Consider the following 27442-nt stretch of genomic DNA (forward strand, 5'->3'; position numbering starts at 1 on the left):
TATTGGAGAGTGGTATTAGAAACCAAGATCTGGGGATGCCTGGGTGGCTCAGTCAGTTAAGAGTCTGACTTCAGCTCAGGTCATGATCTCACACTCCGTGAGTTCGAGCCCCACGTTGGGCTCTGTGCTGACAGCTCAGAGCCTGGAGCTGCTTCAGATTCTGTGTCTCCCCCTCTCTCTGCCCCTCCCCTGCTCATGCTCTGCTCTCTCTATCTCAAAAATAAATAAAAACACTGAAAAAAAACTTAAAAAAAAAAAAGAAACCAAGATCTGGCACTAGGTGTGCTTGTTCCTACCACATGTCATTGTTTCTAGGTACTCTCAGCTGTCAGAGTAAGGAGATACAAGTGCATAAATTAACCCACATGAATATATACATATCTATAAATATTACTAGATGTATCCTCTTTATCTACACTAAGCTAAACATGAGTTCATACTGAGGTCTCCAACCTTCATCCATTAGCCTCCTAATTATTTGAATTATTCTAGCTTTAAACACTCATTTCCAAAGTTATTTCGGTCAGCACCCTTTTTCATCACTCCCTTTGGTGAAGTTGTTTTACACATTTGTAATACAGTTAGATTGTTTTGTCACATTCTGCATTCAATCCTGAGGTCCCCTGACCTCTTAAATGATTTTTTTCACAAATTGAGGTTTATTCTTCGTGCTATAAATTTCTATAGGTTTTAACAAATGCACAGTATTGTGTGTCCACAATTACAGCATCGTACAAAATAGTTTCACCAGCCTGAAAAATCCCCTGTGCTTCACCTATTCAATCCTGAGCCCCTCCCTCCTAGAAACCATTGATAGTCTTACTGTCAATATAATTTTACCTTTTCCAGAATGTTGTATAATAGGAATCATACTGTATGTAGCCTTTTACCTACCAATATGCATTAAGGACTAATCCATGTCTTTTTGTGACTTGATGGCTCACTTTTTATCATTGAACAATATTTCATTGTACACATATACCACAGTTTTTTTATCCATTCACCAGTTGGAGGACATGTTGGTTGACTCCAGTTTTTGGTGACTATTATTAAAACTACCATAAACATAATGAATGTTACCATAAACATTCACATGTAGGATTTTATGTAGACATAAGTTTTCAAATCAGTTTGGTAAATGCCCAGGAGTTTAATTGCTGGATTGCATAAGACCATTTTTAGCTTTGTAGGACACTGCCAGACTGTCTCCCACCGACAATGAATGAGAGTTACTGCTGTTCCACATCCTTGCCAGCAATTAGTATTGTCAGTTTTTTTTGGATTTTTGCCATTCTAAAAGATGTGTAGTGGCATCATATTGTTGCTTTAACTTGTAATTCCCTTACGACAAATGATTTCAAGCATATTCTCATATGCTAATTTGTCATCTGTATATCTTCTTTAGTGAAGTATCTGTTCAGCAATAGCTTTTTAGTATACATTATTTTCCTGGGCACTGAGTATCAGAGTCCACCCTTGATTTTCTCTTCACCCTAGTTTGGGGCAGTATCTAATATGCAGTTTGAATTGGCCTTCACTCCTACACGGTTAACAATTATTCTTCCTGTCCTCTAAGCTGCTTCAGCTGGTGATGATAATAATGATGATGATGTGTTATGACAATGACGATGTTAATATGTTTTGAGTGCTAGCTATATGCCAGATACTTTAAGTACAACACATGGATTATTTCATTTATTCTTCACAACAATCCTAAAAGGTAGATACTATCAGTATCCCTGTCCCATAAATTAGGAAACTGAGACTTAAGGAACGTTAAGAAATTTACCCCAATTCATAGTTAGTAGCAATTTGAGCCACTATTTGAATCAGGAAGGTTGAGTCTAAAGTCTGTGATCTTAATTGTTATGGAAAATTCACACTACGTAGAAACTAAAAGATAAAAAGTTAGAAACAATTTCTATTTGTTCCCAGATCTTAAAATATTTCATTTCAGACACCAGACCAGTTATTTTTGAAAAGTATTTTTAAAATCATCACTACCTATGAAACAGGAACGAAACAACCACTCATCTCCACAAACAATTAATGAATAGTCAAAAGAATGTATCTTAATGCTAGAAATGTATTGCTTACTGAGTCAGATGCAGAGAGGTACAGTCAGTGCCTCAAAGATGTCATGCTTAGCACAAAGGAAGGTTTCAACATTTCCAAGTCACAGCAATTATATGAACACAAGCAGCACAGACCTATGCCTACAAGGTTCCTCAGCTATAGCAACTAAAGCTGCTATACTGTTTGATACTAACTCAGCCATTTCTCCATTGTCCTCTGAAAAATCTTATACTAATTCTAGAAATTATAGAAACTAAGATACCTCAGGAAGCATCACTGGCAAAAGAATGACCCATCAATATCTCCCAGCCTCCTCACCATCAAACCCCTCTAGCCATGTGAGTTGGAGCTTTGACTTGAAGGGGAAATTGCGTCACTTGTCAGACCCAAGAGGGTATCAGCACCTCATGGAAGTGAATGCTGCTGGGCTGGAAATCAGTATTAGGCTGTCTCAAATCCTCACTGAGGATTAGTCAGCCACTTCTGTGAAAGACGCACATGCTATGAAGAAGAAAGATTCTCTACCTTCCTCTGCTTAGAATTTTAGCACCACTTAACTGGACACTTCATACCCTCCCATCACCAGGGCTTTTTTTCCTTTTTAATCTCCTTCTAGAAAGTAATATTTTAAGTTTGGGCAAAAACTTCCTTGCATCCACAGAGTTCTTGAAAAGAGTGTCTTCTGACTATTTCTCTTTTTTATTTCATCCTTGACACTTAAAATCCCCCCTGAACTCATTCTCCATATTTATGGTCAGGAAGTAAGGTTCAGACTTCCTGGCTTTCTGTAAAATGGGATTGTGTACATGCAAATCCTGCTGCTCTATACTGCATTGTTGAAGCTGCCATGACTTTTCTTCACTGGATGATCCTTAAGATCAGCTTTAATCATGTGACTCATTATCATTTCCAAACATTAAAAAAAAAAGTTAGCAGGTTAGTTGGAGAATAAACTCCTCTCAGCTCCCAGTTTATTAATTACTTCAATCTCATTAAAAATATGGGATTGTTCTTACTTGAACTGCAAGCTAAGGAGTGCGGCCAAAACAAGAATTCAGGATCTCTGGAACTCTAAATGGTATTTTGGCTCCTTGGGAAGAGTTCCATGTCCTGACAATGTTTTCAACAAATGCTCCTTTCTCCAACTCTTACTTCCAACAAGACGCATCATGTTCCAGGAGATTTTAGGAGGAAACAACAAGCTGTGCTCAGCCACTGTGCTGCCCCTCCAACACGCTGGGTACTACACCAGGGCCTGTGGTTCACTTATAACAAGTGGTGCCTCCTAGAATTGTACAGCCATTGCATTACATCATGACCCTATCTGTACTGTAGAAGTGGGCAGAGGGCAAGAACAGCCCCTTTCATCTCTATCCCCTGCACCGAGTAAGTACTCAGTATTTTTAATTAATTGACTTAAGAAGTCAGCCTGAGACACACAGAGTTCTCATTTGATAAATCTGTTTCACAATAGTTCTTTCATGTGCTGGGAACATATGTCAACATAAAAATATAATACAAAAGCAAATAGGACATATGCATTTGCACAAAAATATAAATCAGATATTTTATTCGCTTTTCTCTTTTTCCTTATACCCCATTTCACAAGGTTCATAATTTGCTCTCAAATGCTTTAACATTATGAATGTGTGAATGACTTGAAGCTAAAGTGTTTCAGTTACCCTTAAACAGGGACTCACACTCCTGGGAAGGTTAGCTAACATTTAATCAGAAAGGCCACACCATCAGTGGCTACCACAAATACTTCCAATCTCTTTACATCTGGTTGTAAGCAGAGGCTTTACTAATTAGCATAATGAATGTTAGAAATGAATTTTCATAAGTAAAAACAATGTCTTATTATTTAGTGTAAGGGGTGTGAAGAATGGAATGTCACTGGCAAAATTTGTGATATTCAAGATATACGAATGGGCATGAAAATACTAGAGACACTCTCCATCCTTGCATGAAAAGGGCATAGGAACCTAGAAGACTCTTCACCTCCACCCTCCAAGATGGCACTGAAGACTGATCCCTGAACAATACTGTGTTCAGCCATAGGTTTGGAGGATTCTGGAGAGGAGTTAACTGAATCCTCCCCCTAAAACATTGTCTTTTTGCCTTGAGTAAATGTGTGGACAAAGCATTTCTTCCCTGATTTCTTGCAACTTCATCAACAAGTTGAACGAGTTGTCTAATAAATGTTTATCTAAAAGTCGTCTGTGTGTGTGATGGAATTTGGTCAAGTCTTACTTGCATTGTAACCTGGTTAGGTAGTGTAGTGGAGAAGCTACCCTTTGCCCGTCCCTAACTACCGGAGTTGCTATCTATCAAAAAGGACCTGGGTGTCTGGGTGGCTCATTTGGGTAAGCGTCCGACTCTTGGTTTCACTCAGGTCATGATCTCACAGTTTGTGGGATCAAGCCCCAAGTCAGGCTCTGTGCTTACACCTCACTCTAAATAAATAAATACATGAATACATAAACACATAAATAAACCTAATAGTCCTACATAACACACTGGCTTAGGTCACTTTGCAACACCCCTGCAAACTGGTTGCTGTTTGCTGCTTCTTATATTTCATTTGCACTTTATCCTAAGAAAGCTTTAACTATGAAGCAGTCTTTTCTACAGCTAAATATCACTGATGGAGAACATAATTAGCAACCTCATTAGGGTGTGGGATTATAACTTGGCAAAGTAATACTTGAAGAACCAAGTATGATTAAACATACATGAAAACCTCCCCAGTCTTCACAAGGCATTTTTTGCCTAGTAACCATAAGCGAACTTTGCCATCAGAAGGAAAGAGTGGGGCAGATCCATGAAGTCACTCCACAGGGAAAGCTGTTCACTTCCTATATTTTATCCTAAAATGCACAGTTTCAGCTTTGCGCCCATCGTTTCACCTCAATGTGTTTGAGCCTACATTGTTGAAGTCAAAGGACCTTTCCCAAACCAAAATCAAGAGGTCCAGGAAAAAAGAGAAAGGTTGTAATATCCCTTGGCTAATCAGAAAACCAAGTTGATTGTTCAGACAGTACCCTCTTCTTCAATATCACACTCCATGTGATAGCAAGGAAATGAATATAGCTTCAATATTCCCTGCAGCAGTCCCCAATGGTGCCACTCAAATTTATTTTTAATGAGGCCCCTACAGGGTCTGGTATTGGGAAATAGCCCTGGAACTGTTAGGATTTATGAAGTCGTAACACCTCTCTCCATTTTCTTCAAAAGCATAACTTTCCAGAGATTGCTATGCATGTAAGGAATGCATTCTAGGGGGGTCTGGAATGCTTCTCTGTGTGTTCTGGCAGGAACTCAGGGGCAGCAGATACTAGAGGCTGGGACAAAGGCACAGGCTATGTTACAGGTCATTGAGCAAATGCCCAATGTTTTACTGAAAACTACTCTTGACCTGTTGTCCCAATCAACATTATATTCCAAAAGTACTCAGATACCAGATTCGGGATATTCTGCATTCCATGCAAATTAAGTAGGATGCTAGAGAAAGAAGAGGAGGAAGAGGGGCATGGTTAAGAATAACAGAAATTCCCAAATTTTGCCTACCTAATACTCATGATGCCTGCAAACACTGGATGATCTTCAAAAGGCAAATAAAATATACTGTCATACAGTTCTAAATTGTATTTAAACTTTTATCACCTCTAAGAAAACCTGATTTTTTTCCCACTATTGTCAAAAATTTGATTTTTGGATATTCTCTCAAAAACTTCTCTTTTCCAAATTGCTAAATTATTATTAATAAGATCACTGAATCAATATCACAAATATGTGTTCTTGGGGCTTTCAAATAAGATGCATTGTACCTAAGATATCAACATTCTGGATTATGATTTATTTTACAGTGTGTACAAATTTAGTTTGTTTTAAATGAACACCATGTCCATTAATTTTACATCAAAATGTAAAGCTTTTATTTCTGGGTAGTTTTTATTCTAGCCTCTCTTACAGTTTTGCAGACCAACAATAAAGACATAAAGGTACTAAGTTACTGGACTTAGAAGTAAATACCAAGTGTAATACATATTACATTGCATTGAACACAAAGCTATTTACTTCTCTAGTGATTTACTGTAGGATATTTGAGTTGGCAAAAAAGATTTAGAAATTAACTCTGAATTAAGCTGGAATTCAAGTTTAAGATAATTTAAGGGGATTTTTCCAGGTGGCTGAAAAGAAAAATAAGGTTCAATATCTGAGATCTATTGAAACAAAGAAATGAAGAGTGTTTCCAAGTAATTGCCATCAAGTAGAGAAGAGAGAGACATGTAGTGAGAAACAGAATAAAGTAAGTTATGAGGTAAGATTATTAAAAAAAAAAAAAAAACCAAAGGGCAAGACAAAGAATAGGGGTGGGATAGAGGGAGGGCTTGGGAAAGGCCTTTGGACAAGGGGAATGACAAGTGAAGCTGACATTTGTTGAGAGCCCTCTAACTACTGCCCATGTAAGATGGACAAGGTGGTCCACTTGAATCTTGAAACAGTCCTCTGAGTATGATACAGCTGTACATAGAATGAAGGTGAGGATTACAGAATGTAAATGCTTAGGTGTCTTCAGCTAAAGATCATGCAGCTAGGGAAGAACAGAACAGAATAGAACCCGAATGTGAATGGTTCCAAAGTTCATGTCCTTTTGACTAAAAACTTGCTTTCCTGAGAAGATTTACTAATCACTTTCTATACATTAACCCACTAACCCAATTTAATCCTCACCTAAAGCCCTGTGCAATAGGCATTGTTAACGCCCCTTTTACAAATGAAGACCTGACCAACACTCTATACTTTGGGTAAGGACGCTGATTCAAACACAGGTCTGTTTCTCTTTGACTTGAATATGAGCTTGAAAACTACTAGAACTACAGGAGGTGGAGATGGAAGGAAGGGTAAAAAAAGAGCTCCCTTCTCATTTCCCCATACCAATGCCTGGAGGTCTCAGTATGTGCAAAGACGGAATTGAAGATCTACTTGATTTTCCATTTTCCCAAAGAATATTTACTACATCATATGACCCTTATCAAAGGGCAGACAGTATAAACTTTATAAGCTGACTGCTACCAGCATAACTTTTCCCTAGAGAACTCCACTCTCCAAAATTCCAGGCCACCATCCAAAATTCCAAATATCCTCTCAGAGAGGCAACTCTGAGGTAAACAGATCCCATCCTCAGAGAGTAAGTGAGGAGCCTCTGGCCATGACTCAGGAGATGAGGCACTGCCTTGATTCATCTCTGTAAAGCCTGCTCATGGGGCTTCCCCAGGGCCATGAGTAGGAAGTGGGCCAGGAAGGAATCAACAACTGCCACCCACAGATGTACATGTAAGTGCTTTGAGCAGAGTGACCGGGGACACCTAGGGAAGGTTCTCAGAACACAGAGCCAGGCCTCTATATTGGAGCAAACCTCAGCGCTTCCAGGCACAAAATTTTCACTGCCCACTGCTGTTCCTTGGCAAAAAAGAACTCAGGAATGAGCTTTTAATAACATTCTTTCAAGCCAGAATGGGTGACAAAGGTTTTTTTCAGCTATATATGGAAACATGTCCCGGCTCTGCCAAGTACCTAAAGGAGACTCTCTAATTCTTCTCTGACGTATGAATCATGATCTAAACAGCAAATTCCAAGCTCAAAACAGCTTCCAAGGGAAGAAAAGGGAGATCACTTATCCAAATGTGTGCATACCTTCTGGAATAGAAGCAGTGGGAAACTGAATGCCACATTAATCCTCGAAGATTAAATCTGCCATGAGAGGAATAGCAAAAATCTCATGTTTGGCCTTTTTTTAAATGACTACACTTTCCTATAACTTTACAGACCTTTAAATGACCACCATCTTCACTCTTGAAACAAAGAGGTCAAGTATTTTTCCACACTGAGATAAATTGTTAAGATAGTTATAAGTGATCTTTCATTCAACAAAGTGTAGCACATTTTACATAAATTTTCTCTTTAAACCTAATTGTTTGTCTAAATGTAATGGGGTATAGAAAGAAAGAAAAACACATGTTTCAGAAAAGAGTATCACCTCTTCTACACTGCAAACATAGAGGTTTTTTTTAAAAGAATTATGATATTTAATGTCAGTAGATGAAGACTGATCAAGAAATGCTTGTTCCCTTTACTAATCAAGTTTAAGGTATTTAATTAACATTCATGTTTTAGCTGGCTTGGTAAGAAGATATGCTAGAAAGTATGGCTATTTCGAGCAGTTAAATGAGGAACTGGTAACCTTGAGCCCAAGGAAAAGAACATTTAAGAATAAATTTCTTCTGAGGTATGGAAGAGAAAGTGGACTTGTTACAAATAGCTCCAGAAGCAGAGACAGGATTACTAGATAGAGGTTGGGAGCAAGGCAGTTTTGGCATCAGTATAAGGAAGGACTTCTGAATTACTTTAGCTGTTCAAAGAAAGAATTGGTCATTCATTCTCCATTGCTCGAAATATTTAAGCAAAAGTTGATAAGTATCTGTCAGAGAGTCTTTAATATATTTAGCAATAAAGAATAAACTCCTATTGCAATTTTGGTCAGCTCTAATATTTCAGGTGTTCTTTCTTGTCTCCAAATGGATGTCTCTTGGGTTGCTCAAATTCTCAATCCAAAACTGAATCATCATTTTCTCTCCTAAGCGCATGCCTATTTTTGCTATCTCAGTAAATGGCACCATCATTCATCTATTGAACTAGCCCCAAACCTAAGCTACATCCTATGCACATCCCTCTTCCTCATCCCAAACATGTCATCACTCCCCAAGCTCTATCCATTCTCCCTCCCAAACATCTCTTACATCAATGATAGGTTAAAACAGAGAGTCAAACCATAAGAGACTCTTAAAAACTGAGAATAAACTGAGGGCTAATGGGAAGTGTGGGGGGGGGGAGGGGGAAGGTGGGTGATGGGCATTGAGGAGGGCACCTGTTGGGAGGAGCACTGGGTGTGGTATGGAAACCAATTTGACAATACGTTTCATATTAAAAAATAATAATAATAATAAAATAAATAAATAAAAATAAAACAGATGATCCTCTTGTACGAGAGCAGTGACTCTTGTCCTTAGTTGCTCATTAGACTCATTTAGAGAGCTTTTAAAAATGTAATATGATTTTATTTTTTGTGTAATATGATTTTATTTTTTTAATGTAATATGATTTTAATTTGCCCAGACTGTACCCCAGAGCAATTAAATCAAAGTCACTGTGGGATTGACCAGGCATTAGTATTTTTTAAAACCTCAGGTGATTCCAATATGCAGCCAGAACTAAGAACCACTGATAAAGAGGCAAGGAGGCCAGACAGGAAGGTATTAAAGTAATTGAACTATGAAATGATAGTCTAGGGAAGTTGCAATTGGGATGGCAATCTGAAAAAAATATTTTGAGGTAACTGAAAGAGACATTGGAGAATGGTGCCAACCTCTCATGGCAAAACTCCAGTTCTTTTTACCCCATGCAATGGCCAGCAATATAACCCACCAACCAATCATCTCACAGAGGGGACCAGGCAAAGATGTGTGGGTGGATTAGCTCAAATGTTGTACTAGCCCTTAAAATAACCCACAGTGAGCCAGATAAATTATCTACAGATGTACCAAAAAAAAAAAAGAAAGAAAAAAGAGAAAAGAAAAGAAGGAAAAGAAAAGAAATAGAGCATTTGTAAAAGGAGATTCAAAAATGCTTTCAAAGTCACCAAAGACACCTTAAAAATTAGATTCTGAAAATGTTTTAGGTACCTAGAAAGCAAGGAAATGTATCCATCAAAACCATTCTAATAGCTAATATTCACATATCCAATGTTTGCAAATAGAATTAACTATGGTTTTGAATGTTAACCAAATATTACTTTTGAGATTGACCTTTATTATTATGTGCCACAAAAGCAAAATTTTTTATTAACAAAATTTCTCCAAATTCTATAACTTGGAAAATTTATGGTACTATCATATGCATTTAATTCAAAGATAAAATCACTGTCAGACTAAATAGATCTTACCATTCCTAGAAACAGCCCTGATTTACCACAGCAATTTCCTCAAGAAGGGGGTGGGAGTAGACAGCCACTAAACTCCTACACTTGTCTGTCAGCCCGTGATGTTCTCGTCTCAGTGCAAGAAACCCAAGATTTGGCCATGAAATGAATTAAAATTAAATAATATAGGGACTCTACTCTGGCTCCCTGGACCTTCTCAGCATATTGCCAAGAATAAACCCAAAGAGAATGTACAACTATTCACAAAGTAAGATGTGGCTATCTTTCTAAACTTTCTAACACACGAGAAATGAAATAAAACCATCTTAGAATGACTTTTTAAACACTACAAGAAGGATATAAATATATTGGTAAAACCATGAAGAAAAACCAGAATAAAAAACCCCAAATTCAGGCAGGTGAATACCTCTAGGGTGGAGAGAAAAAGGGAAGGGACTGGGGAGGAGCACACACAGAGCTTCAAAAGAAATGGTAATGTCCTCTTTCTTAAACTGACTTTGTGATAGTAACACAGATGTTCATTTTATTGTTATTCTTTACACCTTCTATATATCCAATGAATATTACTTTGTAATTACCTAATAATTAAGACCATTTTTTAAATTTTTAATGGAGTAGAAAGGAAGATGTGTAGATTTCTGCCCCAATTCTGCCATTGTGTGACCTTTAGCCAGACATTTCCGGGATTAGTAAAATACAGTCATGGGACTAGAGCAACAGTCACCAAACTATGGCTCACCACCTGCTTTGATAAATAAAGATTTATTGGAACATAACTAAGCCCATTTGTCTGCGTATTGTCTGTAGTTGCTTTTGCATTAATACAGTAGCTAACATTAAGTACTTGCAATAGCGACCGTACAGCCTGTAAATCCTAAAATATTTGCTATCTGGTCCTTTAAGGAAAGACCCCCAAACATGAATTCTCCTAACTAACATAGACTGATACTAAGAAAAAAATAGTTTCAAAACATGCTAACATCAGTTGGCCCACTAATTAACGAAAATTTCTTTGGAGTCCTTCTCATAAATGATTTGTTTAGATTAACTGCCCCACAGACTGTAAAATCTCATAAACCGTATCTACAGGTTTTTGACACAAATTTTGTACAAAATACAGTTTCCTCTAGATCAATAGTAACACAACAGCAGCATCAGCAATCTCCTTCCCTGGATGCTAAGGTCTGTCTCTAAAACTAAATCTCATAACTGAAATCCTGTTTGGGAAATCTCAGAACCTAAAACACCCACTCTTGCAAAGAGTCTTGGCTTACTTAGAATCAGAGAGGTTCAATCCCAGGAGTCAATCCCATGTTTCCCCATACGCTGGCCCAAGGAATATCTCATGGAGACTTTCAGTCTCTTAGCACACACATGCATGCACATAGAAAAGCCTAGCATTTGCCATTTTTAAATGACAAAGGTAGTACGTCCATTCTGCTTTTCATTCCAGTAAGTTCATTTTTATATTTGTGCAAATAGTCCTTCAGCCTATAAAACTATCGGAGAACTGCCTCTGCCAGAGACAAAAAGGAGGGAAAGATTGTCTACCAAACTTTATTCCTCTATAAACTTAACTCCTTGTTTTCTTCCAAGCCCTCCTGTGATGCCAGTGATGCAACATTGCATTCACACATGGGACTGACAGCTGTCAACCCCAAACTTGCCATGCTGTCTAATGTCCAAGAAACACTGATGTCATCACCCCATCCTTGGATGATCAAGTGGCATGAATGACCAGAAATCATTTTGAATGTCTAACTTCCAAGTATGCAAAACCCTTGAAGCTAATCAAAACTAATACATTGTTTGGAACTATCCATTTCAGGATCTGTAGATCCTTAAGAGTATGAGATCCAAAGTTCTCTTTCTTGGTTGTACCAGGATATCTAGATACCAGGCCTACAAAAACAAAGTGATAATAAAGAAAATGGGGCTACTTAGTAGACCACAGTAGTCTCTTGAGCCACAGACTGGAGGCTGTCCTTATTTAACACACAGTGCTTCTGTTGCAGTGTTTCAGTTGAAAGCAATAAATCTCCTTTGTTTTCCTCTAAAAAGAGATATTTATAAGGATTCATCTGATTTCTTTTATAGTCTGAATTATCACGTTCTCAGATCAAAGTTACTTGATGAGAAATGCTTAACTTAGAAAATTATTTTTGGTATATAGGTCTTAGGGGGATTTTGAATTTTGCCAAGAAAGAATACATGGAGTTGAAATCATAAAACCTGGACTCTAGTTTCCTATATAATCAGTCTCCTTGGACAAAGCCATAACCTCTCAAGACATGCCTCTGAAGTAAAGTTCTTGGAATAAGTGGATCCAAAGATAAATTCCATCCCCCTCCTCCTCAACAGATGACCTTGCCCCCTAATCTAAAGAGGTCGAAGCTAAGAAAGGATTTCCTCTACTCCTCTACCTCGAATTGCTCTTAAGATTCACCCAGTAGGTCTTTGTTTCTCTCTCTAAATTGGAAGTATCCTTCTTTCTTATCACAGGTAAATTTTCCACCCTAACTCTCAATTTCATCCCCTTCTGCCTCTTCTGGAATACTGCTATTGCTTTAACACAACCCATAATTTTCCACTTCCATGTCTCTGCTCATATGGATTGCCAATCCATTCATCGGAAAATCTTATTCAAGATCCAGCACAACACCACTGCCTGCTTTTTGCCTTTTCTAAATCTTAACTAGGAGGAATCCCTTTGTCTTATGCAACTCATAAACTTTTATTTTATTCATTTATTAGTATGAATGAATTGTATATTTGCCTTATCCTTTCTGTTAGATTATAAACTTATTTCTTACTCAACTTTGTATACCTTATAACATCTCACACATAATAAGTATTCAACCTGTACTGACTGAATAATGATGAGTAAAATAGATTTAAAGTCTCCTCATGTACACTTTATAGATTCTGATTAGTAAAAGCTTAATTACTACTGTCTGTAGTTCCTACCAGGAATGGCATACTCTTTAGAAACATGTACCTTCATTATTGGGTAAATTACCTTCCAGTCACAGATTCAACCCCCAAAGACATCACATCTGAATGTGTATGTACCTAATCCATTTTTCTGTTTCTCTAGTTTAGAGAATGTTTTTTCAAAATCCCAGCAGATAAAGTGGAATAAAAGAGAGGCTGGCAATACAGAGCTTTAAAAAAAAAAAGAATGTTTATAACCTTTGGAGAAAAATCATTGTAGATGTGAAAACTTTGAATGTAGTGACAGGATATCCACTTCAATCAACTTTCTCTTGCACCTTCAAACAGTCATTCTCCAGCCTTTAGGTTTTACTGGTTGTTGGAAATTAAATATTTCTCTTGTTTTGAAAAAAGTTATCTATGGCAACCCTTTTACTTTGTAAGCAACCAATAAATATTAGTTTGGTGAGACATAAAAACTTACCAATAAGAGCACAGAAGACTAAGAGGTAGTAATAAAAACTAAAATGAGACACCAATTGCTCAATTTATCTTGCCCAGATTCTTCAGAGATTTCGTATCAAAGCTAAGTCAGACAATGATCCCAAAGTCCAAGGACTGTTTGTTCTTGCACATACTCATGAGAGCCACAGCATCTTGTGCACTAAAATATTTCTGAATATTTGTACTCTTGGACAATGTATTCATATGAATAACACTAAATTGCCAAACCATTCATTTTTCTCATTTTTTTAAATTTCTCCAAATAAGATTTACTTCATTTCCTCCAGGGGTCCATTCCATTTCATGTTAATCAGTATTTGCCTTACTCTTCTTATGAAAGCAGTCTTGATCTTTAGCTACATTTCACTTAAACTTATAATTTAATCTGTCCTACTTACTACATTCTAAAACATTTCCTCTGCAAAGTCAGCAAACTCTTTTGCATTTATTTATTCACTTAGTGCATATGTATTGACCACTTACTATATGCCATTCACTACTCTAGGTGTAAGAAATATGGCAATGATCAAAACACAATTCTTGCTCTCAGTAAGCTTACATTTTAGTGGGGGATACAGATAACAGACATGTATATCAGGAAGTGTTTGGTGCCATAAAGAAAAATGAAGCAGGGTAAGAAATTAGAAAGGGCTAGTTTTGGCAGCATGATAAAGAGTAAAGTGGGAAGCAAACCTTACAAAAACCTAGAAGAACATTCCTGGTATAGGGGCTCCTGGAAGGTTAAGCCTCTGCCTTTGGCTTGGGTCATGATCTCACAGTTCATGAGTTCAAGACTGTCTGTGCAAAGCCTGCTTCAGATCCTCTGCCTCCCCTTTCTCTCTGCCCCTCCCCTACTTGTGTTCTCTCTCTCCCTCTCTCTCTCTCTCAAAAGTAAATAAATTTAAAAAAAAAAAGAACATTTTTGGGAGTAAGTACTTAAGTGCCAAGAGCCTGAGGCAGAAGCTTGCTTGGTCTGTCAAGGAATAGCAATAATCAGGAAAATACAGCTCATCAGATTACACCAGCTAAAGATTTCACTTAATTAACATTCATAAGCTTTCAACTATTTTTTATTTTCTTTTTTTAATACGAAATTTATTGTCAAATTGGTTTCCATACAACACCAGTGCTCATCCCAAAAGGTGCCCTCCTCAATACCCATCACACACCCTCCCCTCCCTCCCACCCTCCATCAACCCTCAGTTTGTTCTGTTTTTAAGTCGACTATTTTTTAAATGACTTTCCCAGTAGAAATGGTCATATGACATGAAAAATAATCTAAACTACACTATGCTCAAAAATTAGTTATTGCTTAGTACTATCAGGCATTCAAGTAGTTCCAGATGGACAAAACCAGATCCTGGATTTAGACCATCTTAGATGTGACTTATGACTTTGTGAGATAATAATTCAGTTCCTCCAAAGTCCTGTTCTTATTCTTGTCAAAGTAAATAAAATGATGACCTAAATGTATATAAATTACTAGATAAATTTCTAAGAATTCTTCATCATACTTATCACTACTAACTTTATACTTATTTATGTATTGTCTTTTTCCTCCAGAATGTAAGCTCCATGAAAGCAGAGGATCTGTTTTGTTCAATATGCTATCCCTGGTGCCTAGAAAAAGTACCTGGGTTGTTTATTAGGCACTCAATAAATATTTGTTGAAATAATAAATAATTCTTAAAGGAATCAAATGAAGGCTAAAATTACTAATGTGATAACCAGGACACATAAATCACATTTAAAATAAGAAGCATGTCAGGGAGCTAGAGATCTACCAGTATGAATCCCATGGTGCAACATAGTGGATAGAGTTCATGAGAAGAACCAGGGAAGCCATGATAGCAAAGTATAGTGGGAAGGACATCCAAGTTAGGTGATGTAGGTCCTACCATAGACTTCTCACTCATCAGGTTCTGGCTTGAATGCTTCAGTAGTTAGCACTCTATTAACTACACTAGAAAAGACAAAATAAAATATATAATGAGTTCAATTTTGAACAGATTAAGTCTGTGATGGCTACAGAACATCAAGTATAAGGAAAAATATGTTGGTCTCATAACATGTAATTAGTACTAGAAGCTATGGGGGGGGGGGGTGAGATGTGCTTTCTTCAAAAGCAAGTGAATTTAAATTTTTCAAAATTCAAATTGTTATATGAAATCTCTCAATTTTTGTAAGTTAACAACTCATTAAAAATGCTTTTGAAATTCTGTTCAGGCCAAGAAAGCACAAAAGCATACTGGATTTGTGAGTAGGACATCAGTTCATAATCTCTGAGAAGAGAAAGAGAGAAGAAAATAAATTGGGAACAGAAAACAAGGGAATAATTTAAAGAGCAGTTGAAGAAATTAGGTACAGGGTCAAAGAGAAGAGTCAGAAAATTAGGAAGAGACTCAAAAGAAAACAGGGTATCAACGCATTCAAGGGAAGAGAGAATTTTTTAAAGGGAATAATTAACAGTTTTTAATATTAGAAGACATCAAATAAAAACAAGACCAAAGAATCCTGTAGATTTGGCAAAAAAAAAAAGTTCACTGGAGATGTTTATTGATGCAATTTTACCAAAGTAGTAGAAGCCAAATCTTGATTTCAGTGGAGACTCTGTTTTGCTCAACATTATTCTCAGTGCCTAGAAAACAGTACCTGTGCTATGCACTATACACTCAATAAATACTGAAGGGCAAATAGGAAAGTGACCAAAAGGAGACAGAAACATGCTGTGTTATTTTGGTAAAAGAGAGGCTATGTTGGTGTGGGGATGACTATAATAAAACTTGTAATATTTTTGTGAGTCCACAAGGGATGACAGGCACTGTGCTAAACAGTATGTACAATTTCATGAAGTAGGTACTATTGTTATCCTTCTGTTACAGTTGAGGAAACCGAGGCTGAGAGGGGTAAATGTGACCAATTTATAAGTGCCAGAGCTCAGATTTAAGCCCAGGATGTTTGAATATAGAGCAAGGAAACACACACACACACACACACACACACACACACACACACACACACACCTTATTTTAATAAATTATAGATATATGGGAAGTGTTCTACAAGAACATGAAGCAGGATGAGAGCACAATGTTAGGGACGAACAGGTACTTCTCAGATGGAAGAAGGGAAAACATGAGGGTTCTCGGAGTGATGCCAAGACCAGCCTCGCTGTACATTTTATAAATGGACTAGAAGAGACTGAGTAATCTGATGTTTCAAATTTTGCAAATGACACAGTAAGCATCTCTGGGGTGTGAAATGCCAACCTGACAAAAATAAAACAAAGTATACTTAGAGAGTGACGAACTATAAGTTCACAGGGCCCAAGAATGGGATCTGGCAACTCCAAGCAGCAGGTAGACATCTCTCCAATTTCTATTTCAGTATTGCTTCCTGGTTTCAGTGTGTCTACAGTTCTCTGACCTATTGAGGCCCTTGAGCCTGGTAACCTAGCCCATGGCAAAGTGAAGGCTAAAGGTCCCACAGACCCACAAGCCAGCCAAGAACAGAAATTCTACTTATCAAAGGCTTGGGATTCAGAGTAGGATATCAATCCCTGTGGGGTAGAAAGAACCCAGCAAGGCCTATTTCCAAGGGAGCAAATGCCAGAACACTGCCGCTAAACTGTACCTCCTCACAGTGGATAGAAGCTTTTTCAGCTAAAGCGCCTGACTGCTCCGCAGAGAGGGTAAACCTGTTGAACTCACTGCTAGAACATAAGGCACAAACCAAAAATATAAACATGTGTAAGAGGTTCTTAAGTGAATCTAAACGAGTTTTAAGGCAAACTAGGGCCACTTCCAAGATGACAAAGATCAGCTTCAACTCCCATGACATGTTTTGGAAGGCAACATTGTATATGCAGCACCAGAACTGAAGGAACTAAAGATCTGAAGTGTATGGAACTTCTCATAGAAAACATTCAGTAGCTAGCAAACCTCAGAGTAACAAATTTGCCTCTTACTACTTTTTAACTCATAATACACATTCACCTGACATCCAGAAACCAATAATCCTCAAGTTTTAGGTCTTTCAACAAGTAATCACAGTATTAAAAAAAAAAAAAAAGTGTTTCAGAAACAAATATATATCTCAATTGAGCTTAAGCCAAAATTAATGATATTTTTGTTTCTTTTTATCTCATTCAACCCATATGCAAAAAAAGAAAAATATAGGAGGTATTTTTATTATCTCCATATTACAGATTAGAAAACTGAGGCTTCAAGAAGTTGTGTGACTGAGGCAAGACCACATGGCTGTTAGTTGGTGGAGCAGGTACTCAAACTCTGGACAATTAGACAGCAGAAACCACAATCTGAACCACAAACTCACAACAGCACCGCCATTCTTCTCTACAAAAATAAAACTTCATTATAATGTATGTCCTTACATGTTCACTGCAAATCCATACATGTCAAATCAAATCCTCTAATCCAACACAGCTACATACTGCACATAAGACAGTTAGCCAAAAACAAGAGCATCATAATCCTGTTTCCAAAAGTGTTATGAAAATGATCAAGTATTCATCATAGTTTGATCAGAAAGTATTAAAAGCAATATACAGTTTCCAAATAAAAATGGCATAACTGTATTAAATCCCAAACCTTAAATTTAGGGATTTTTATCTTCTTTCCAGCTGCTCTCAAATACAGGGGGGTGGTTTCAAGACAGAAGAGCACTGATGGGGAGTCATCAGAGGTCATGTAGAACCATCCTCAGAGATAATATTTCCATGTAAAACAAGATCAACTACTCAGCGGAGACAAAAATTTCCATCTGGAAAAAAAGTCACCAATGAAAGGAAAAAAATTCAAAGCTGTTTTAACATTTTAACTAAATTACATCTATACAACGACCACTAAACATTAAGCAGCAAAAGTGGTGGTTTGCAGAAAATAAGCTTGGACATAGATGTGTGAAAAACATGTGGACGTGAAATTTAATAAGCTTGATGCTAAGTATCATTCTCATGGGGTTTTTTTATTTTATTTTTTATTTTTTAAAATTTACATCCAAATTAGTTAGCATATAGTGAAACAATTTCAGGAGTATATTCCTTAATGCCCTTACCCATTTAGCCCATTCCCTCCTCCCACAACCCCTCCCGTAACCCTCAGTTTGTTCTCCGTATTTATGAGTCTCTTCTGTTTTGTCCCCCTCCCGATTTTTATATTATTTTTGCTTCCCTCCCTTACGTTCATCTGTTTTGTCTCTTAAAGTCCTCATATGAGCAAAGTCATATGATTTTTGTCTTTCTCTGACTAATTTCACTTAGCATAATATCCTCCAGTTCCATCCACGTAGTTGCAAATAGCAAGATTTCATTCTTTTTGATTGTCGAATAATACTCCGTGTTGTGTGTGTGTGTGTGTGTGTGTGTGTGTGTGTGTGTGTGTGTATCACATCTTCTTTATCCATTCATCCATCGATGGCCATTTGGGCTCTTTCCTTTCCATACTTTGGCTATTGTTGATAGTGCTCCTATAAACATTGGGGTGCATGTGTCCCTGCGAAACAGCACACCTGTATGCCTTGGATAAATACCTAGTAGTGCAATTGCTGGGTCATAGGGTAGTTCTATTTTACTTTTTGGAGGAACCTCCATACTGTTTTCCAGAGTGGCTGCACCAGCTTGCATTCCCAAGTATCATTCTCATGTTTTACATTTCTACCATATAAAAAAGCCATTTTAAACTGTTTAATATTGGAAATAGTCTTTATCTATCAGAGTCACATATTGAAATATTCATGGATAAAATTATATGATTTGTGTCAAAATAATATGGATTGAAAAAAGGGGAGGAGGGGAAGGAGGAATAGATGAAACAAGATATGGCATGAATTGGCTGTAAATTGTTGAAAATGGGGAGTAGGTACATGAGTGTTCTCTACATGGTTTGCTTTATGCTTTATTTATGCTATTCTACTAATTTTTGCATATATCCTACATGTCCCATAATAAAGGGGTTTTTTAATCTGATTAACAGTTTTAAAGTGTATATTACACTTGGGTTCATTTTAGTGTATATTTGAACACCACATAAAATAATCTCTGTCAACAATTTAAAACTCAGATTGTGAGAATACAAATGCCTCCACTAAACAGTGTACGGTTTATAATCTGCCTCATTTCATTCAGTGAAAGCCTGAGACAACTAGGTCAAAGTCATAGGTTCCATTTTTTTGAGACCTATTTTGATTTGTTCTGTTCCTCAAATTTATCATTCTAATCTCAGCTAGCCATTTCAAAAATTCATTTTGGCCTGTAAAACAAAGGAGGATATATAATCCTTGAATAAGGACAGCAATTACTGAAAAAAAAATACTTTGTTATTTGTGGCAGTGTCACCAAAAAATGACCAAGTCAATAGGAATTGCAGGATATGGTCCCAACTAGCTTTAAGCTGCCACACCTTAGGACTCACTGGTGTGTTTCATTTTCCCTCATGCCTTCTCACTCACTGCTTATATTTCACATGTCATTCTCATGGTTGTTCTATGACACTAAATTACAAAGTCTCACACTTTGATTCTACCAAATACAAACAACCTTTGTATGGTGTGATCCAACTTATTACTGAAGTGCTTACTGGTTGTTTACCAAAGTTGTGTAAAAAAAATGTTTTCAAACTACACTGTTCAAATATAATGCAGTTTTTTGAAATGCTCATCAGAACTAACAAACCAAAGGGATGGCAGAATTTAATTACATTTTATAACCTGTTTTATAAATACCATAAAACCACTGTGTCAGAAAGTAGACTTCACTAAGAACTAGATGAATTTCCTTTTTTTTTTTAATTTTAGAGAGAAAGAAAGGGGGGGGAGGGGCAGAGGGAGAGAGAGAGAGAGAGACAGAGAGAGAGAGAATCTTAAGCAGGCTCCACACATCACAGAGCCCAACATGGGGCTACAACCCATGATCCTGGGATCATGACCTGCGCTGAAATCAAGAGTCAGATGTTCAACCAACTGAGGCACCCTAATGCCCCAAGAATTAGATGAATTTCTGTATATGAAAATTTGGTGACACATGTATGAGAAATATACAACAAAAAGAAAAATTAAAATGATCTTTGATTTACCTATATTCTCTCTTCAGATTCAGACGTCCAAATTAGCGGTTTCCTTTCAAAAGCATCTTAGAATGGCACTTTTTGCTTTCTCTGACTCAAGATAGCTTATAAAGGAAGGGCAGGATGAAGAGAAAGAAGAGTAGGGAAAGAAGGCATGGATTCCATTTTGAGGGCACTTTTATCCTGGCTACAGAATATCTTTTCTTCAACGTGATAACTCTGTGATATTTAATTGGGTACTTGCCGTTCTTTCATTAGATATGATGGCTGCATATTGAATCAGAAGGGAAGTCCACTGGGCCAAAATTTTTTAATTACTTCCCCTTTCTGTAAGAAACAAACACTAAACCTTTTTATCAAGGGAAATAGATAAACTGCTTCCAAGTTTAACAAGCCAGGGTATTATAGGGGACCCAAGGAACTAGAAAGACAAAGGGGACCTAAAACACAACAAACACCTTCTCTAACCCAGCCCCACAGTGCTGCCAATCATATTGAATCCCCATAGCTCTGAGTGAGCAGTGTTACCCTCACTGAGGGGACTGGTTCCAGAGGTGATCCGGGACTATAACACTAGTCCGTCTGACTCCAAATCTTCTCTTTCTACTCCACTAAACTGGAAAAAGTAATAAGTGCTATCTATCACTTTGCTGCAACTTAAGGTATCTTCTTGAACAGGCTTACACTTCGTCTAAGCAAGCAACCTAATGCAAGTCCTACAGATCCTATATAACCATTCTTAGAGATGAGAAACACATGTTGATTCCTCTTCTTTATTAATTTACAAGCATGCAGAAAATGAATGTTGACAAAGGATGATAAAGTAGATGTGTAACTCACAAATAATTCATGAAATAGATATGCTAGCAAAGAACTGCTAAGCAGAAACAAACAACCCAACCTCCCACCAACACCCGCACTCAAAGTAATTACACCAAAAAAGATGAAATGGGTGTTATTTAAATTTGACTTTCTCAGGAGATGATCAGGAAAAAGCTGCCTAGCACTCAGAAACAAACATCACAAAATTCATGCAGTCACAGGAATGTATAGGGATGTTCACTCAATGCTCTTTGTTCCAAATGGAATTACAGTAAGACTGTGACAGACACTGTAGGCTGACTCATTCAAAACCCATTGCAGACTACCTTTTCCCTTTGTCTATCTCTACTCTTAAAGTTGACAAGGCTAAACATTGATTTTTCCTGCCTCTTTGTAAGGTGGAAGAGGGTATAGGGGACTCAGGGACATGGGCCAACTCTCTAGCCAACTTAAACAGAAGTTTTTTAAGTAGAATTTCTGGGCAACTTATTTTTCCTGAAAAGAGGAATAGATGAAACTAGCATCCACCCCCCAACACACACACCCACTGCACACACTCCATCCGCTTTCTACCCAAAGCTAGAACAGCCATCTTGCAACCATGTGCTAAGCATGAGAACAAAAGTCAATAAATACAGGAACAGCAGAGCAAAAAGTCAGAAAGAGTCTGAATCGTTGAAGAGCAGAACCAGCACCAGTAACTGCCTACCTCCAGGCTTCTTGTTATATGAAAACATTGAACCCTTATTTGTTCAAGCCACTTTAAGTCAAGCTTTTTGTTCCTGCAAGTTGAACATGTGTTTAACACATACAATGTCAGTAGTAAGTAGCTACTTCAAGCCCAGCTAACCTACAGCATTTAAGCATATAACTTTGCGTTTGTGTTTTGCATGCTGAGATGGATAATACATGGAACTCTAAACCAGGCATTGACAATGGCTTGCTTTTGACCTTGGGCAAATCATTTCACCTCTCTGAGCCCCCGTCTTCTCACATTTGTAAAACAGGTACTATGAGGCCTGCCCTGCCCATCACACATGATTGTTATGGGAATCAAATGAAGGACTTGACTCTGAATAAACTCTAAAGTGCTACATGAATGTAGAAGTTGTGTGATTCTTGTGTAAATTTAGTTGCCACCTCCCCTACCCGCAAATCCTACAGCAAATATACTGTGGCAATGACTTGACTGAGCAACAGTAAACAAGATACCACTTACTAAATTTTTTTAATTGCTCTTCCCTAGAAGATGTTTATGCTACCTCTCTAGCCAACACAGAATCCACACACCAGAAGGCATTCAAATCCAATGACAGGATAAGTGTAGTCAAGGCAAACAAAAGACGTACTCTAAAGTTACAGATATTCTAAATCCTACTCTTTAATTCATCTGTTGGTTGAATTTGATTAAGGAAACTATCAAGAAATAAGCAGTGCCTGGGTGGCTCAGTTGATTGAGCATCCAACTGTGGATTTCGGCTAAGGTCATGATCTTAACAGTTAGTGAGTTCAAGACTTGCATCAGGCTCCACAATGCAGAGCCAGCTTGGGATTCTCTCTCTCCCTCTCTTCTCTGCCCCTCCCCTCCTTGCTCTCTCTCTCTCAAAATAAATAAATAAACTTTTTTTAAAAAGGCGGGGGGGGGGGGGGGGCCTCTGGGTGGCTCAGTCCGTTAAGCATCAACTTCAGTTTAGGCCATGATTTCGTGGTTTGTGAGTCCAAGCCCCACATCAGGCTCTGTACTGACACCTGAGAGCCTGGAGCCTGCTTTGGATTCTGTGTCTCCCTCTCTCTCTCTGTCCCTCCCTTGTTTGCACTCTGTCTCTCTATCTCTCTCAAAAATAAACATTTAAAAAATTTAAAAAAAAAAGCAACAAAGGCTTTGTGAATCAATACAATTAACCAACTTCAAACCACTGGCTCTGTGAAAACCCAGTAGTATTTTCCAGTTATTTGACAGGCTTAAGATTTATCTCAAAAATTGACTGAGTTAAATACACATATTGATTGGCTCTACAAAGCTTTCACATAGTAAATCATGAGTAAACAGGAAGTTGTTTGCATTGATAAAGAGGTTCAACTGAAATATAACTGTTGGAGCTATTACTATGACAGATTGCAAAGTGAATGTATTGAAGCCCTAAGATCAGAGGGTTACACTCACATGCAAAGACTAAAATGGAAATCCTCACTTGATTAAAAACCCTCTATGAACACATCTTCCATGCTAATATAGTCCACAGATCATAGCCATCAACATCACCTGGGAGCTTGTTAGAAAAGCAGAATCTCAGGGCCCCTGGGTGGCTCAGTAGGTTAAGCATCTGACTCTTGGTTTTGGTTCAGGTCATGATCTCATGGTTCATGGGTTCGAGCGCCACAACCAGCTCTGCACTGACAGTGCGAGACTGCTTGGGGTTCTCTGTCTCCCTCTCTTTCTGCACCACCCCACCAACCACTTGCATTGTCTCTCTCTGTCTCAAAATAAATAAATAAACTTAAAAAAAGAAGAGAAAGAAAGAAAGAAAGAAAGAAAGAAAGAAAGAAAGAAAGAAAGAAAGAAAACTAGAATCTCGGTGCACTTCCCCCACCTGACCTACTGATCAAGAACCCACATCTTAACAAGTTTCCAAGTGATTCAGAGGCACATTAAAGTTTGAGAAACACAGATCCTTGCCCAGCCAGCATTTGGATCTGATTTATTATTGACCAAAAAAAAAAAAAAAAAACACAGCAGACCAAGAAGTATTCATTACCTCTACACAAGGAGCTGGGAAAACACTTCCATAATATTCTGTCAGATTAGTTTACCTGAAACACAGTTCTAGTAATGACACTCAAAACCTTCAATGATTTCCCATCACCTACCAAAGAGTCTAAAGCCCTTAGTTCTATAGCCAAGGTCCTCTGTCATCTGACAGCAACCCCCTTTCCAATTTCGTATTCCACCTCAGCCTCTTCACATGCTCTGTGACTATTTCTCAATGTGTAAAGAGACCACTGGCAACAGAACCACCTGGAGCTGCACCCTTGACCTTATGGATCACATTCTCTAGAAGATAAAACTGGGAAGAAGCAATCTTAACCAGTTCTCTATGGTAATTCTTAGGAAACATCTGCCCATCCTGTCAGCCTAGGTCTCTCATGCTTGGTCAAGTTTCTCCTAATACATTCAAGCAGAAAGGGTCACTCCATGGCACAAAAACAGACACTCAGATCAATGGAACAGAATAAAGATAAAATGGACCCACAAACATATGGCCAACTCATCTTTGATAAAGCAGGAAAGAATATCCAATAGAATAAAGACAGTCTCTTTAGCAAGTGGTGCTGGGAAAACCAGACAGCGACATGCAGAAAAATGAACCTGGACCACTTTCTTACACCATACACAAAAATAAACTCAAAATGGATGAAAGACCGGAAGCCATCAAAATCCTTGAGGAGAAAGCAGGCAAAACCTCTTTGACCTTGGCTACAGCAACTTCTTACTCAACACGTCTCCAGAGGCAAGGGAAACCAAAGCAAAAATGAACTATTGGGATCTCATCAAAATAAAAAGTTTCTGCACAGTGAGGTAAACAATCAGCAAAACTAAAAGGCAACCGATGGAATGGGAGAAGATACTTGCAAACGACATATCAGATAAAGGGTTAGTATCCAAAATCTATAGAGAACTTATCAAACTCAACACCCAAAAACAAATAATCCGGTGACAAAATGGGCAAAAAACATGAATAGATACTTCTCCAAAGAAGACATCCAGATGGCCAACTTACACATGAAAACATGCTCAACATCACTCATCATCCAGGAAATACAAATCAAAACCACAATGAGATACCACCTCACACCTGTCAGAATGGCTAACATTAACAACTTAGGCAACAACAGATGTTGGCGAGGATGAGGATGCGGAGAAAGAGGATCTCTTTTGTGCTGCTGGTGGGAATGCAAACTGGTGCAGCCACTCTGGAAAACAGTATGAGTTTCCTCAAAAAATTAAAAATAGAACTACCCTATGACCCCAGCAATTGCACTACTAGGTATTTATCCAAGGAATACAGGTATGCTGTTTCGAAGAGGCACATGCACCCCAATGTTTACAGCAGCACTATCAACAATAGCCAAAGTATGGAAAGAGCCCATATGTCCATCAATGGATGAATGGATAAAGAAGAGGTGGTATATATATACAATGGAGTATTACTCAGCAATCAAAAAGAATGCTTGTCATTTGCAGCTATGTGGATGGAACTAGAAGGTATTATGCTAAGCAAAATTGGTCAGTCAGAGAAAGACAAATGTCATATGACTTCACTCATATGAGAAATTTAAGATACAAAACAGATGAACATAAGGGAAGGGAAGCAAAAATGATATAAAAACAGGGATGGGGACAAAACATAAGAGACTCTTAGGGCTGCTGGAGGGTTTGTGGGAGGGGAGGATAAGCTAAATGGGTAAGGGCTTAAGGAATCTATTCCAGAAATCATTATTGCACCATGTGCTAACTAACTTGGATATAAATTATAGAAAATCAATTATAGGAAAAAAAAAGAAAGGGTCACTCCATCCTTAGTACTCACACTGGCCCCATAGGCAGCTCTGTTGTTATCCACCTTAAAAAGTATTGCAATTACATGTTTCCATGCATGCTTCCCCTTTGAGTCCTTGAATGGAGGAAATATGTACTATGTATCCCTGTATACCTAACATCCAGCACATTGTCTGGCAGAGTAAGTATTCACTATTTGCTGATTTACTGAAGCATTATTTAAACTAGGAAAAAAGAAGTTGAAACAACCTTAGGCTCCGTCATTTGGAAACTACCTAAATTAATTATAGTACAACCATGCAGTGGAATGCTATGTGTTCATTAAAAATGATGATACTGATTATTTATTGATTGGAAGGATACCTAGGATATATAAAGCTAAAAAGGCAAATTATAAACATTAATATTAAATGATCTGGAAGAATATATACCAAAATGTTAATGGTGGTTATCTCTGAGTAGTGGGATTATGAAAAACATTATTCTCTTCTTTATATCTATCATTTGAACTTTTTACAATTAGCGTGTGTAACTTTTTTACATTTCTTAAAGCTATTCCCATTTTAAGTGCTTAGGGAATGAATGTTGTTATAGTAAATGATAGCTTCACTTATTCAGCTTCCAAGGACAGGGATTTCCAAAGGTTGGCAATGATCCAAAGGTTGGCAACAATCCAAAGGTTGGCAATGTTGTTGCTAAGAAGGAGAAAGTAGGAAATGGGTAGCCCTTAGCAACTGGCTCTCCCCAGTGTTCCTCCTATTATCTGGAATTTAGAAAAATATTTAATATCTTATTATATAACACTTCTCTAATAAAAACTATGCCTTCCAGTAGAAACAATTTTGACAATATCAATTAGTCTCAGTATAAAGAAACTATCTGTTGTCAATTTTTCAGTTGTGAAAATCAGCTTCCAACCCCATCTCACTTCCCCGTTGGCTCTTTCTCACTTTTCAGAATGTTCACTGTCCAAGATGAATTTGTTAAATACTATGTTTTACTCTATTCAGCATGATACCAAAACTGGATGTGCTAGCTGATGTCAATGACTTTCAGTTACTATCACCAAATTGCTTCTACTATGAGAAGGGTGAATAAGCAGGATGGAGGGATGCCTCCAGCCTTTTTTCTTCCAGTAGAAGAAAAACATGCAAACAAAATTTATTTCAATTAATATTTTACATGAAATGAAGATTATTTAAAGAAAAATAACTAAAATGAATTAAAATCACACCTCCAACAACTGGAAGAACATGTCAATCTGGTATTTTTTTCACTATTTCAACATTTACCTCAAAGCAAAAGCAAAACAAAGATTTACAAAGAAAAAATAAAATAATTGTATTAGTCATTATGAGAATGATATTACAGTTTGGATTAATTGTAAGTGTTTTAAACATATATTCTGTTTGAACAATATCAACAGAAAAATATGTATTATTAAAGCTTAATAACTCGAACACA

General features: G+C 37.5%; 1 protein-coding gene across 2 annotated transcripts in view; it reads right to left on the minus strand.

The window, feature by feature from the left end:
• Positions 1–27442, minus strand: part of PLCL1 (phospholipase C like 1 (inactive)) — a 332470-nt gene that overhangs the window by 223151 nt on the left and 81877 nt on the right. Inside the window, exon 2 of one of the 2 annotated variants that reach the window (XM_053906572.1) lies at positions 18127–18298. The exons of the other annotated variant lie outside the window; for it this stretch is intronic. Coding sequence (XP_053762547.1) covers positions 18127–18225 — 99 coding nt within the window. The 5' untranslated portion in view covers positions 18226–18298. The remainder of the gene's footprint in view (positions 1–18126; positions 18299–27442) is intronic. 2 annotated transcript variants of the gene reach the window in all.

This window comes from Panthera pardus, unplaced genomic scaffold (genome assembly GCF_024362965.1).
Source record: "Panthera pardus isolate Hobbes unplaced genomic scaffold, ASM2436296v1 HiC_scaffold_10, whole genome shotgun sequence".
NCBI lineage: Eukaryota > Metazoa > Chordata > Mammalia > Carnivora > Felidae > Panthera > Panthera pardus.